This window comes from Chinchilla lanigera, unplaced genomic scaffold (genome assembly GCF_000276665.1).
Source record: "Chinchilla lanigera isolate Chin_1 unplaced genomic scaffold, ChiLan1.0 scaffold00115, whole genome shotgun sequence".
Classification (NCBI taxonomy): Eukaryota; Metazoa; Chordata; class Mammalia; order Rodentia; family Chinchillidae; genus Chinchilla; species Chinchilla lanigera.
The window spans coordinates 715196-728886 of NW_004955516.1; the positions used below are offsets into that span (position 1 = coordinate 715196).

Below are 13691 nucleotides of genomic sequence, written 5' to 3' on the forward strand. Positions count from 1 at the left end.
CAGTCACGACAGTGCAACTAAAGACATGAAGGCGAACTTCCAGAGCTAAACAACAACAAAACCTTCCAGAATTGCTTCAGTAACTGGCAAGAATGATGGGTAATATAAGGGAGACTATTTTGAGGGGAATTAGTGGCCTTGTGTCTTTCACCATAATAAAATTTTTAAAAACTTAAATGTTCACCATATTGTACAGTCATGCCACATGGGTTTAGAAGCAGAGAAAGGGGTGGTTTGTTCTCAAGGAGAATCAGCAATGCCTTGCGTGGAAAGTACCTTGGGAAGGGCCATCATGAGTTCTTCAGACAGCAAGATTAGCTTCTCCAGGTGGCTAGAAATGCTCCTTCTACTGCCAGTAAAGCCTCAGCAATACAGTATTTTGGAGTTTGGTGACCCCCAGCTTTATTTGGATCTTCCCATTTGTCCCCATTCTAATTTTCAGTATTTCATTCATTCTGTTGTTGCCCTTAGTTTAACAAAAGAAAAACTATGAGGTTAGGAATTCAGTTTGCATTGTAATTCAGTCACTTGCAGGATGATACTCTGAGTTTGGTGGCTACAGCAAATAAAGGTTTCTTTCAGGACAAGAATAGAACCTCTCAGATCATTTATGCAGCACATTAGATGGGAATTTGAAGCCATGCCCTCATCTTTTCTTTCTTCACTTTTTCCAGTGCTGTTTGGAACAACCAGCCAATTTCATTATATATTCATTAATTTGACTAAACTGTTCTTTGGTATTGAAACATGTTCACCTACAAACCTTGCCTTGTATATGTGTTCAATTGGGAGTATCCAATGGCTATACTTTGCTTATCTCTATTGGTACATCACAGTGGACTTCCAATCCCCTCTTTACAACTGGAAATAGAGTCTAATCAGATTAGAGGACTGATTCTAGAAAACTCACAACCAAGTCAGAAAACTTGTCCTTAAGATTCTGTTGTAGCCAGGTGAGGTGCCACGGCCTGTAGTCTCAGCTACTTAGGAAGCTGAGGCAGGAGGCTCACTTAAGCCCATGGATTCAAGACCAGCTTGGGCAACAACAAGACCTCTTTCTCAAAAAAAATTTCTTCTAGAACCACTTCTGGTACCAAAACATGTGTCTGTTAGGGTTCTATTAGGCAGAATTAATAGGAGACATATATTCCCCAGAGAATTCAAGACCCACTGTGTGGTGCCTTCTGCTTTAATCCCATCAGAAACCACTGCCTTTTTCTATTCTATTTAATGTCTTTCCAGCCGCAAAAGGAGGGTGATATAGTATGTGTTTGTGCACAGCACAATACAGTATGTAGAGCATGTGAGGAAGAATATATCTCATCCATGATAGATATGACCAAGGACATTTGTAAGTGTTCTGACATCAAGGTTTACATTTGTGGGGTCTCGTATACCAAGGACCAAATGATCTTGTAAGCAGTGGTTTCCTAAGCGGGGAATTCCTTTCTAATTGAAATCTTCTGTAACAGATCTAACCTGAAAAATCAGAGCCAAAAGATACTAGCACCTTACTAGAGGTCTACGCAGTCAATAACAATTGCTGGGGGTGTAGCTCAGGGGTAGAACACTTGCCTAGCATGTATAAGGCCTTGGGTTCAATCCCCAGCACTACTGAAACAAAAACAAAACAACCCTGCAACTAACCTCAACAAACACCAACAAAAACCTCCAGAAAACCTCCCTCTGATCCAATTCTTTATTATATCATATAATCAACATGTCTCTCAGAATGGTGTCACTCAGGCTTGCAGTCTTATATTTGACCTTGTCAGGTTCCAAAAGTAGAAGAGGGATCCACATTAAGACTGACCTTTGAGGTATCTGGTATAACTGAGCTAATAGCCACTATTACTCTCTTGCTCTGTACCTCTCTTGAGGCACTGATAAAATGTTGCATCTCCTTTGCTCCATAATTCATTTATTCATTCCTTTATCCTCAACTAGTTTATTTCTCATTCTCTTCATTTGTTGTTTCTTTTTGTGAATTATTCGGGGGGTTGAGACAGGGTCTCACTGTGCAGTTCAGGCTGGCCTTGAACTCACTATGTAGCCCAGGCTGGCCTTGAACTTGCAGTGATCCTCCTGCCTCAACCTTCTGAGTGCTACGATGTTATGGTTTATGTCTGTGTGTCCCCCCAATGCCTCATGTGGACATGGGGCAGGCTATTAGAGTTGAATGATTGTGGGTGTGAAAGCTACACCCACCCTGGGGTGGATAGTTTGCATATGTAAGGGAGAGGAAGAAGCTGCTTGAGGCTATTCCTCCCCCGTTCTGCCCTGGTGGGTGCTTGCAGCTTTTGCTGTGCTGCCGCCCTGAGATGCCGCACTCTGCCACATGCCACTCTGCCTTATAATCTTCCAAGTACAGATTGAAACTTCCACGAACTGTAAGCGAAATAAACCTTTCCTTCCTTAATTTTGGGCGTCAGGTATTTTGTCCCAGCAGTGAGAAAAAAGTAACCAAGACATACGATTATAGGTATGTGCCACCACGAGCAGCTGTTGTTAATTTTACCCGAACTTTTGCAGCATTGGAAGGAACCTTACTATAGAGTTAGACATTGTTCTGATCCAGGTTACTGGCAGCAAAATCAGTCTAGCAGGTTCTTCCCCTAGGCCCATTCCTTTTCCATAGGATATAATTACATCAGATCGGTACCAAGCCAATGGGCCATCTCAACCATTAGGTACTCAGTTGTGGTCACATTCAACTCATTTTACTATAGGGAGTGAAGATACATCCATTGCATTAGGCCAACTGGAATTCTGGCATATTCTGGGTGTGTATGTTCTGGGATTGAACCCAGGCCCTGATGCATGCTAGGTGAGAACTCTACCACTGAGCTACACCCCAGCTCTCCTTAGGAATCCTTATCTTAACATAAGATTTAAAAACATAGTTATAGTCTCTTGCTTAGAAAGCATCCCTGCTTCTAGTGTTGTAGTTGTTGCCTGGTTGTAGCAGGACCATTGCATCAAGGTGAGGGGAAAAATTGAGATGATATGGGGAAGAAAAAAAAAAAGTATAGTCATACTGGGTGTTTGGACATGTGCCAGTAATCTCAGCTACTCAGGAGGTTAAGGCAGGAGGATACAAGTTCAGGGCCAGCCTGGACAACTTAGTGATACCCTGACTCAAAGTAGAAAAAGAAAAAAGCAGGGCTGAGGATGTAGCTCATTACATGCTGGGTTCAATTCCCAGTACTAGGGGAAACATATAAACGAACACCCACTCCAAAAACACTGTAACTATTATACCACCGTGCTCCTCTCTTGGGAAGAATTACGTAGTCACTCCAGCATCCCCTCTCAAAGCTGCTCTTCCAGATACACCAGAAAAAAGAAAGGAAAAACTAGTAGGGGTGCTCCTTTAGTCTCATGTCAAGTGCAAGCAGACACTCCTGAGCACATGTACTCCTGCCCTCTGTGCTTTATTTCCCCCTTCAGAGAACTGGTGTTTTAATTGGCCATTCCACTTCTGTATAGAACTATTACTCTGAAGTCTGGCGCTCTCTCTCTCTCTCTCTCTCTCTCTCTCTCTCTCTCTCTCTCTTCCTCTTCCCCTCTCCCCCTACCCCTCTCTACCTCTTTTCCTCTCCTCTCTCCCCTTCTCCCATCTTCCCTCTCCGCCTCTCCCCTTCCCCAGCTGCTGTATATTTTGGGCTGTCAACTGTGTTCATTGGCCTGAAGAAAAGAGTGTTAGCCATTCAAAGCTGTGCAGTATGTTTTGTTTTGCAGTACTGGGAAGTGAATGCAAGACTTTTGTACTGAGGTCCATCCTCAGCCTCACTAAGTTGCTAAGTTGCCCAAGCTGGGCTCAAACTTGCAATCCTCCTGACTCAGCCTCTCAGAGTACTGGGATTATAGCTGTGCACCCCACCCCCAGCTCAGATCTCTGCAATAGTTTATGTTCTGGTTTTCTCTAGCACTATGAGGATTTGTATCATCCGCTGGTTAAAGCAAAGCCCAGTCTAGAGTCAGTGTTTTCCTGCCAAAAACCATTAGCAGCCTTCACATCTATTGGCCTTCCCATCTGGGAAACTATCTCCTAGCCATCTGCAGTCCATCTCTTTTGCTGGGCAACAAAGCAGTTTGTTTTTATTTTTATATTTTGTTGTTGGTGTCTGTGGTACTCTGGATGGAACCCAGGGGTGCTCTATGATGGAACTACATCTCCAGCCCTTTTTATTTTTATTTTGGAGACAGACTCTCATGAAGTTGTCAGGGCTGGCCTTGAACTTGTGATCCTCTTCCCTCAGAATCCCAAATAGCTAGGATTACAGGTGTGTGCCACTATTCCCGGTGACAGAACAGTTTTTATTGGCCTACTGTGCCTGAGAGAATTAAGGGGAATGTGTTTAGATCCAGCCATCCTGGCGCTGCTGCAGCTCCCCCATGGCCACCTCCTGCGAGCACATGAGAATTCTGCTTGTCTGTTCTAGTCACCTTTGAGCCTGGGAGGTGGTTCTTCTGATGGGCACTGACATGCCCTACTTTAATGCACCCCTCAAGTTCCATAGGGCCATGCCCCTCATGGCTACCCTCTGCCTAGGGCAGGTTTCCGTTGCCCTCCTACCTGACTGTTTAGCCAGGCCACTGGCCATTGCCCATGAGGGAGCAAAAACGCAAACACAGGGGCTTTCCCCATGTTCAGTTCTGTCTTGCTAGACAAACAGCATGCAATTCAGCACACTGAGCTGATTTGCTTTTACCTTCTTCAAATCACCTTCCAAATACGATGTTCGTTCAGCTTGGATCTGCCATCCATGAATGCTGCAGCTCTATGTTTGTCCATCGAGAGCTGATTTTTGGGCACTATTCAAGAATCCATCAGCTCCTCGTGTAGTTTAGAGTCAATCCTAGGGAAGAAGAGGACCCTCCTTGTGCTACAGTGGGTGCCTCTGGCACTGCAGACAGGATCTTCTGACCCAGTGGCAATAGGAACAAGACAGGCCAAGAAATATGAACACTCAGGTAAACCTTTAATTTGGTGGTAGGAGGAGTTACCTTAAGGAGAGAGGGAACAGTACTGCCCCGTTAACAAAAAGGAGAAAGGTTTTTATCAGGTCCCTGGATTAGAAGCTGGTTCTGTGGGGTGGCTCCAGAGATGGCCTTATTGCCTGAGGGGGCAGCCTGGTTCCCATGAGATGATTGCTTCTCTCTAGAGGGGTGGCCTCACCATGGCAGGATCTGTCTGTGAGGCTCTGCTGTTTCTGTAATCCAAGTTGACTACAGGTTTAAGGCAATGACTGGAGACGTCTAGGTACCACTGGAGGTGGGGTGTCTGGAACAGGAAAAAAGCTGGCATAGGATGTCCCTGCAAATCTTTAAAATGCCTGGGATGAGGGATCTGTGTCAGCAGGCTGAGGGATCTGCACTCGAGCCAGAAAGTGACACTGAAGCTAAGAACCAGAGCTCCCCCAAAAAGAACCACAGCATCCTCAGTGACAGCGAGGACCCGAGCTCCTCGGATGATGAGAATGGCCAAGTTCCTATCAGGAAAGCCAGCCTGACAAGCTTCTCCAGGAGAATCAACAGCCCACCATCTTCCCCTGCAGTTCTCCTTTTATGCTGTTGGCAACGGTCCTCAGATGGGCCTTCCACACCCAGCACCACGCTGACTCGGTTTAGCTGGATGTTACAAGTTGAAAATTAGTTACTCCACCACAGAGAGGGATTGAGCCCTCAAGGAAGTCAGCACAAAAACTAAAGACATCAAGATTGTGACTGGAGGGGAATCTGAAGAGAGCCAGGCCTCAGGATGGAGATGCAATAGCCAGGTTGCCAGCCCCCGACTAGAGATAAGCAACAACTTGAGATTATACCATAATTATCACCACTTGGTCCAGTGGCATGTAACAGGTTTTTTCAGATGGTTTTAAACTATGAACTCAGTTTTTTATTTTTATTTTGTGATACTGAGAATTGAACCCAAGGCCATCACACTGAACTACGTCCCTGACCCTTTATTATTTTTACCTTGAGATGGGGTCTAAGACACTAAATTGTCCAGGCTGGAGTTGAACTTGCAGTCCTCCTGCCTCAGCTTCCCAGAGTGCTGGGATTATAGGTATGTGCCACTACATCCTGCTGAATTCAGTTTTTCAATGGGTACTTTTTATCTATTTCTTCTTGAGTAAATTGTGGTATTTTGTGGATTCCTTGGAATTAGTCCATTTTATCCACGTTGTTCAATTTATGTGAATAAAGTCGTTCATTCCTTTTTCTTATTTCAGTGTCTGTGGAGTATATAGTGATATCTCCTTTGCCACTTCTGATATTTGATAACATTTCTTTTGGTTTTTTTCTTTGTTAGTCTGGCAAGTTTATCAGTTGTGTTGGTCTTTTTTTTAAATGAACTTTTGGTGTCATCAGTTTATCTATTATTTTTCCTATTTTTAATTTCACTTGTCTCTTGTTTTTATTATTTCTTCTGCTTGCTTTGAATTTTTCTTTTATTTCTAGTTTATGAAGAATAAGATTAGATTGCTGATCTTTTTTTCTCTTAAGCATTTGTTGGTATAAATTTCAATCTCATCACTACATTAGCAGTATCCCACAAATATGGATATGTTTTATTTTCATTTTATTTGGGCTCAAAATATTTCTAATTTACCTTGAAACTTTCTTTTTGAATCATGCATTATTGAGAATTGTGTTTGGTGTTGTTTATTTTTATAAGTGGAGTCTTGCTGTGTTACCCAGGCTGGCCTCAAACTTCTGAGATCATGTGCCACCTCACCTGGCCAGAAGTGTCTTCATAGTCCCTGAATAGTTAGGGATTTTCCAGGCATCTTTTTATTATAGGTTTCTAGTTTGATTCCATTAGAGTCAAAGAGTATACTTTTAATGTTTTTAATTCTTTTTAATTTCTTGAGGATTGTTTTATAATCCAAGATATGGCCTAGCTGAGTGAATTGCATGTGTTCTTGAAGGACCTGTGTTCTTTTCTTGTTCCAAGTGAAGCATTCTGTGAAACCCTTTGGTTGATTAGGGGTGCTCAGTTTTCCTATATCCTTCCTGATTCTCTGTCTACTAGCTTGTCTTGTTCCTGGAGAATTGAATTTTCTGGTCATCGTTGTGGATTTGTCAATCTCTGCTTCCAGTTGTTTCCATTTTGCTTCACATTGTGAAGCTCAGTTATGAGTGCATTGACCCCCACCCTGCCCGCAGCTGTCAGGGGCTTCCCTCCCCTCCACAGCTGTTCTCAGGAGCTGGCCAGACAGCTAGGATTTCAGTCTTTCTTCTTCATCACTCATGGTATCCCAACTAGATTTGCCTTCAGAGCCAACCATTAGCAGGCCAAGGGAAAAGCTGTGGGGTCCTTCCCAGTGCATTCAGTGTATTATTCCTCTGGTCAGAGCAAAAAATACCTCTTGCTTTGGGTGTGAGGTGCCTGCTGCTGTGGGACTGCATGAGAAAAGCAAACCAGGGCTTTTGTTCTCTGTCCCACAGCCACCCCTTTTTGCTCCAGAGGCCAAAAAGGTCTTCTTTTAGCTGCTAGAGATAAGGACAGTAAATGGGTGTGTTCTTTTCTACTACTTAAATTTGGAAATGGCACACTTACCTAAAACTTTCTCATCTCTTATCTTTCAAGACTACACTTTTCTAGCTCTATTCCTGCCCTTCAAATATTTCCTTTTAATCTTCATGGCATATTGGTGTCCCCTCAGACTCTGTACTCAGTGTCTCTCTAACCCATCCATGTCCTCTCTTAGCTACCCAGTGCATTCTGGTGGCTTCTGCTAGTGGTGAAATGATGCGGTCTTTCAAACCTGTGTCTGTCTCAGATTTCTCTTCTAAACTCCAGCGGGATGTCTCCATCACTCTGCCCCATAACATACCCCCCCAGCTCAGCCACAAGCTCTATCTCAGTTTTCCCTCCATCAGTCCTTCATCTCTCCTGCTTTCCTCATGTCAGTATACAGGCCCAGCCTTAACCCAGCTATTCATGCAGTTATCCTGGGAGTGGTGCACTGTCCCTTCTCCCATGTGGCAGCACTGCTACGTCATTTGTAAATATGAATGAGTTGTGGGATGGTCAGAAACTGCTCCTGTAGTATAAGGAATCAAGTAATTTGAAGGCTGATGATCTATAGCAGACAGAAATTCAAAACTCTCTCCACTATAAAATGTCTCTGTAGCCCTTTGCTCATCATGGCCTGTAGCACAATTTTCTTGTCATATCATGGTATATGCAATCCCATAAACAACTCACCATGCATATTTCATGCATTCCTGCATTTTTTTGTGTTGTTACCCCACATTCCTGCAGGAAATGGTATTATTTCCATTTGTGATTCTGGAGATTAAACACACGACCTGAAGCATACTAGGAAGTTCTCTACTACTGAGCTATATCACCAGCCCCTTTAAAAATTATTTTTACTATTTTTTGTGGTGTTGGGGATAAAATTCAGGATCTTGTGCATGCTAGGACTATTATTTCAATCATATATGTGTTACTGCATGATAGTATGTGTATATTTTGTGTAATGATCATCACTGGTTGAGTAAAGAAAATGTGGCATATATTCAGAATGGAATATTATTCCACCATAAAAACAATGATGTCCTATCATTTGCAGCGAAATGGATAGAACTGGAGGACACCATGTGGCATAAAATGAGCCAGATCTAGAAAGACAAATTCCATATGCTCTCTCTCATATGTAGATATTATAAAAAATGTTGCCCAGAATGTAAAATTGTGATGACTAGAAGCTGGAAAGCGTGGATCAAGAGGGCATAGTGAGAGGTTAGAGTGTGGGCATCTAAACGCAGGTAGGTACAGCTTGTCTTCTTGTTCAGGATTCAGTGCTCTTCTTCCCCAGCGAAGTGCAGTCTGGTAACACCAAGCAGGATTCACTCCCATTCCTCATGAGAGCCCAGTGTCCCTGTCCCCATGTCTAGCATTTCTCTTGCACAGATGAGCTCCTAGAGTACAGATTCCATAGCTTCTTCATTTCCCTAGAAGTGTGCACAGGTCCAGGTAGACAGTCTTAACTCACTCTTCTAGTAATCTTTTCTCCATGAATTAATACATTAATGCAGTGATGGGGCTTTTTATGCCCTCCAAAATTGTGATGCCAACTAAGACACTGAGTCACGTATCCAGTGTGACTGTTTCTAGTTGCTCTCAATAGGACTCCATGAAGAGGACTTGTGCTCACACAGCTTTTCCATGCATCGTATTCTGATCATTGCAGATTGTTGTTACAGGGATCCCTGTCATTTGAGGATGTGGCTGTGGATTTCACCCGACAGGAGTGGCACAGATTGGACCCTGCACAGAGGACCATGCACAAGGATGTGATGCTAGAGACCTACAGCAACCTGGCGTCTGTGGGTGAGGATGCTTGTCTGTGTGATCACAGGGGTATGTGGTTACTCTAACGTGTACAGCCTCTGCAGAGTTCTGCATTGTAGTTTCAGATTTAAGGGTCACAGCCAACTGAGTAGTTTAGGGTACCAGGAAGAATGTATATATTCTGACATCCCCAATAAAAGGTTTCAATGGGCCCCCTTCCTCATGCAGCTCATGAAGATGCACCTTTCTCCTCCATCAGAGGCCCTAAAGCTCAGACATCTTGGCCCATGTGCTATGCCATTTCCCATTAACAGGCCTCTGTGTGGCGAAACCAGAGATGATCTTCAAGTTGGAGCGAGGAGAAGAGCTGTGGATATTAGAGGAGGAGTCTTCAGGCCATGGTTATGCTGGTAAGTGAGCAAGAACCAGACATGGAGCACAGGGGAAATAAGATCCCAGGAATTCAGGTCAAAGGTTAGCCTCATGTTTTCCGGGCATCTCTTTTTGGAGGCCTAAGCTCATTGAAAATAAGGACAGAAGGTCTACACACTTCAGACCCTAAATTGGATGTCCCAGTATCATGGTTACATGTCAGTGCTGTTTTATTGTGATTTTTGTAAAGTTATCTACTATTCTTATTGACCTCTGCCTCCTCCTAGACATTTATTCTTCCTCTTATCCATTGCCTTGGGTGCCTTCTGATATCAGGCATTCATTCATATATACATTTATTTAGTCATTCACCAAAACTTAAGTGAGTACCAAGTATATGCTCATCACATTGTAGGTGTGGAGACCAGAAGTAAAAAAAAAAAATCTCTCTTTTCTTGGAGTTTGCAAGCTAGTGAGGGAAAGCAACCAAAAGCAAATGCATAATATGTTTGGCAGTGAACAGAAAGTCAATGGAAGGTAAGAAAGCTAGCCACCATTTTGTACATTTAGGGAACATGGTCAAGGAAGACTTTTTGGTGCACAAACATCAGTGAAGTGAGCAAGATGGAGCCATGTAGGCTTCAAGTATCCTGGGCGGAGAATTGTGAGTGTCGAGCCTAGACAGAGTGACATGTTCTAGGACTCACAAAAAGGCCAGGTTGAGAGAGGGGGAGAATGTTAAGAAGTGGCATCAGTGAGTTAGCAGAGGGCTGAATACCTAGCTCTAAAGGCTAAGTTAAGGAGCTTAATTTTATACTGTGATTGGCTCTTTTGGAGGTTTATGTGAAAGAGTGACATGCTCTTATTTGTTTTTAAAGAATCCCTTTCACTGCTGTGTGGCAGCACTTCAGTTGGGAGCAATGCCCTCAACCTTCTTCAGCATCAGAAGATGCAAACTTTGAATGAAAATGTGGACTATAACACATGTGGCAAAGGTTTTCATGAGGAAACAGCCTTTGTCAGACGTAAAAGAACACATGCAGGAGATAAAAACTTTGAATGTCATGAATGCGGGAAAGCGTACTGCAGGAAATCAAACCTTGTTGAACATCTGAGAATACACACAGGGGAGAGGCCCTATGAATGTGGTGCATGTGCAAAAACCTTCAGTGCAAGATCCTATCTCATTGCTCATCAGAAAACCCATACAGGAGAGAAGCCTTTTGAATGTCATGAATGTGGGAAATCTTTTGGCAGGAAGTCACAGCTCATTCTGCATCAGAGAACACACACAGGAGAGAGACCCTACGAATGTATGGCATGTGGGAAAACCTTTTCCGAGAAGGCAACTCTCACAATTCATCAGAGAACCCACACAGGAGAGAAGCCGTATGAGTGTGGTGAATGTGGAAAAACGTTTCGTGTCAAGATATCCCTTACCCAACACCAGAGAACTCACACGGGGGAGAAACCCTATGAATGTGGGGACTGTGGGAAAAACTTCCGGGCCAAGAAATCCCTAAATCAACATCAGAGAATTCACACAGGGGAAAAACCCTATGAATGTGGAGAATGTGGGAAATTCTTCCGAATGAAGATGACTCTCAACAACCATCAGAGAACCCACACAGGTGAAAAACCCTATCAGTGTAATGAATGTGGGAAGTCTTTCAGGGTGCACTCATCTCTCGGGATCCATCAGAGAATTCACACGGGAGAGAAACCTTATGAATGTAATGAATGTGGTAATGCCTTCTATGTAAAAGCTCGCCTCATTGAACACCAGAGGATGCATTCAGGAGAGAAACCCTACCAGTGCAGTGTATGTGGGAAAATCTTTAGTATGAAGAAATCCCTTTGTCAGCACCAGAGAACTCACACAGGAGAGAAACCTTATGAATGTAGCAAGTGCGGAAATGCCTTCTATGTGAAAGTGCGCCTCATTGAGCATCAGCGAATTCACACAGGAGAGAGACCCTTTGAATGTCAAGAATGTGGCAAGGCTTTCTGCCGCAAAGCACACCTCACAGAACATCAGAGGACTCATGTGGGCTGGCCCTGGCCTTGTGCCATGGAGAAAGCTCCCCCTAACCCCTCTGCTGCATGGGATCAAGGCCTTTGGAGCATCTGATCACCACAGCCTGAAGAGTACCCCTGTCATGATGTGGCACCTACATTGATGTGAACCAGGTCCCGGTGGCCTTGGAATATAGCACATTATTGTTTTCATTTATATTTCTCCACTTAGTGGTGAGGATGAACATCTTGTCTGTTCATTGACCATTTAGATGTTTTCTCCAATACATTGTTTCTATTTCTTGCCCATTGTTTTATAATGGGCTGTTCATCTTTTCCTCCCTGGTTTAAATGTCATTGCTTTTAATTTATGAGATTATAAAACTCTTTTCAGTCATATATGTTGTAATATCTTCTCCCAGATTATGGCTTGTTCTTTAATTCTGGTAAAAGTGTTATGTTTTACTGTCATCACTTTCAAGATAACGATATTCACCTATACTTTCCTCTGAAGTCAAAGGTTTTTTTTTTTACATTTAGAATTTTAATTTATAGTGAAGTGTTTTTTTTTTTTTTTTTCCTTTGTCCTGGGGATTGAACCCAAGGCCTTTGCACTGAGCTACATCCCCAGCAACTCTTGCTGAGTTGCATGGGCTGGGATCAAACTTGTGATCCTCCCACCTCAGCCTCCCAGAGTGCTGGGATTACAGGCATACACCACCATGCCTGGCTCTACTGTGAGCTTTTTGTATAGTATGAAGTCTGCAGTATCTACTATATTGTCTGTTTAGGTTTTTCCATAGCTGGTATCATACTAGTTAAATTTCAGCAGCTGGCATTTTTCTGTGGAATGTTACCTTCCCAAGATCTATCTATGCTGATAAATGCAGATCTGGTTTACTCATTCCTCTCTCCATTCTCCTAGTGGAAAACGTGTTGTTTTTGTGTTTCATGTCTAATCCTAGAAGTGGACCTGCTGGTTCCAGTGTGCCAATTATAAAGCTTCTGTGCCCCAGCTCCAAAATCATCCTTCTAGACTTTCCTTTGTGACTCTACAGACCACATTTCTGTCTTGCTAGCTCCTCTATGTGGGGCTATTGCCAATGAGAGATACTAGTTTTAAACTTTGGGGCTGGAGATGAGGTACTTTCTCCTTTGTTTAACCCTTCCTGGAATGTCCACATGCTGTGGCTTCTTCATGGGGACAGCAGCAACAGCTCCTTGCAGCTTTGCCCATTTGGCAGTTTTCCAGCACTCTTAAAGCTATCCTATGGGACCCACCCTCTTCAGGACAAGCATCAGCGGCTGGTGCTACATGCTTAGAGGTATGAGTCCCAGCCACAAGGTTACCCTCCTCCACCTTACTCATTTTTTTGCTTTTTTTTTTTGCAGTACTGGAGATCAACCCCAGGAGTGCTTTACCACTGAGCTACACTCCCAGCCCCTTTATTTTTTTAGTTTCCTGGGCTGGCCTTGAACATGTGACCCTTCTGTCTCAACCTCCAAAGCAGCTTGGATTATAGTTGTGTGCCCTCATGCCTAGCCCTCTTCTAAGTTTTAATAATTGCAACTTTATCCCTTCAGTGCTACCCTAGCCTGCTGCTTTCTCTTGTTGCTACTTCCTTGATAATTTAAATGCTCTTTTTATCTCTTCAGTTATGTAGTTAACAAGTTATGTAGTTAACAACTTCATAACTACTGAAAACTTATTTCAAATAATTCCTCTCTGTTAAAGAACCAGGCATGGTGGCCCATGCCTGTAATCCCAGCACTCAGGAGACTGAAGCAGGAGGATCACTGCGAGTTCAAGGCCAAACTAAATTGAGACCCTGTCTCAAAAAATTAAAACAGAACAAAACTTCTCTCTTTTAAAATAACAAGTGTGCTTTCTGTGTCATGACTGGTCTCTGATTAATACAGTCGTTTGTCGAGTTTCATTAAGCATTTAATGAATTTCCCTTTCAGATTGTATTAATTTTCCCTTTCAAAC

At 43.2% G+C, this 13691-nt stretch overlaps 1 protein-coding gene across 1 annotated transcript in view; it reads left to right on the top strand.

The window, feature by feature from the left end:
• The window catches only part of Znf157 (zinc finger protein 157), a 34233-nt gene extending 22325 nt beyond the window's left edge, over nucleotides 1–11908 (top strand). The window contains exons 2-4 of the mRNA XM_005408947.2: nucleotides 9226–9352; nucleotides 9628–9723; nucleotides 10564–11908. Coding sequence (XP_005409004.1) covers nucleotides 9226–9352; nucleotides 9628–9723; nucleotides 10564–11816 — 1476 coding nt within the window. The 3' untranslated portion in view covers nucleotides 11817–11908. The remainder of the gene's footprint in view (nucleotides 1–9225; nucleotides 9353–9627; nucleotides 9724–10563) is intronic.
• The last annotated feature ends 1783 nt before the right edge of the window (nucleotides 11909–13691 follow it).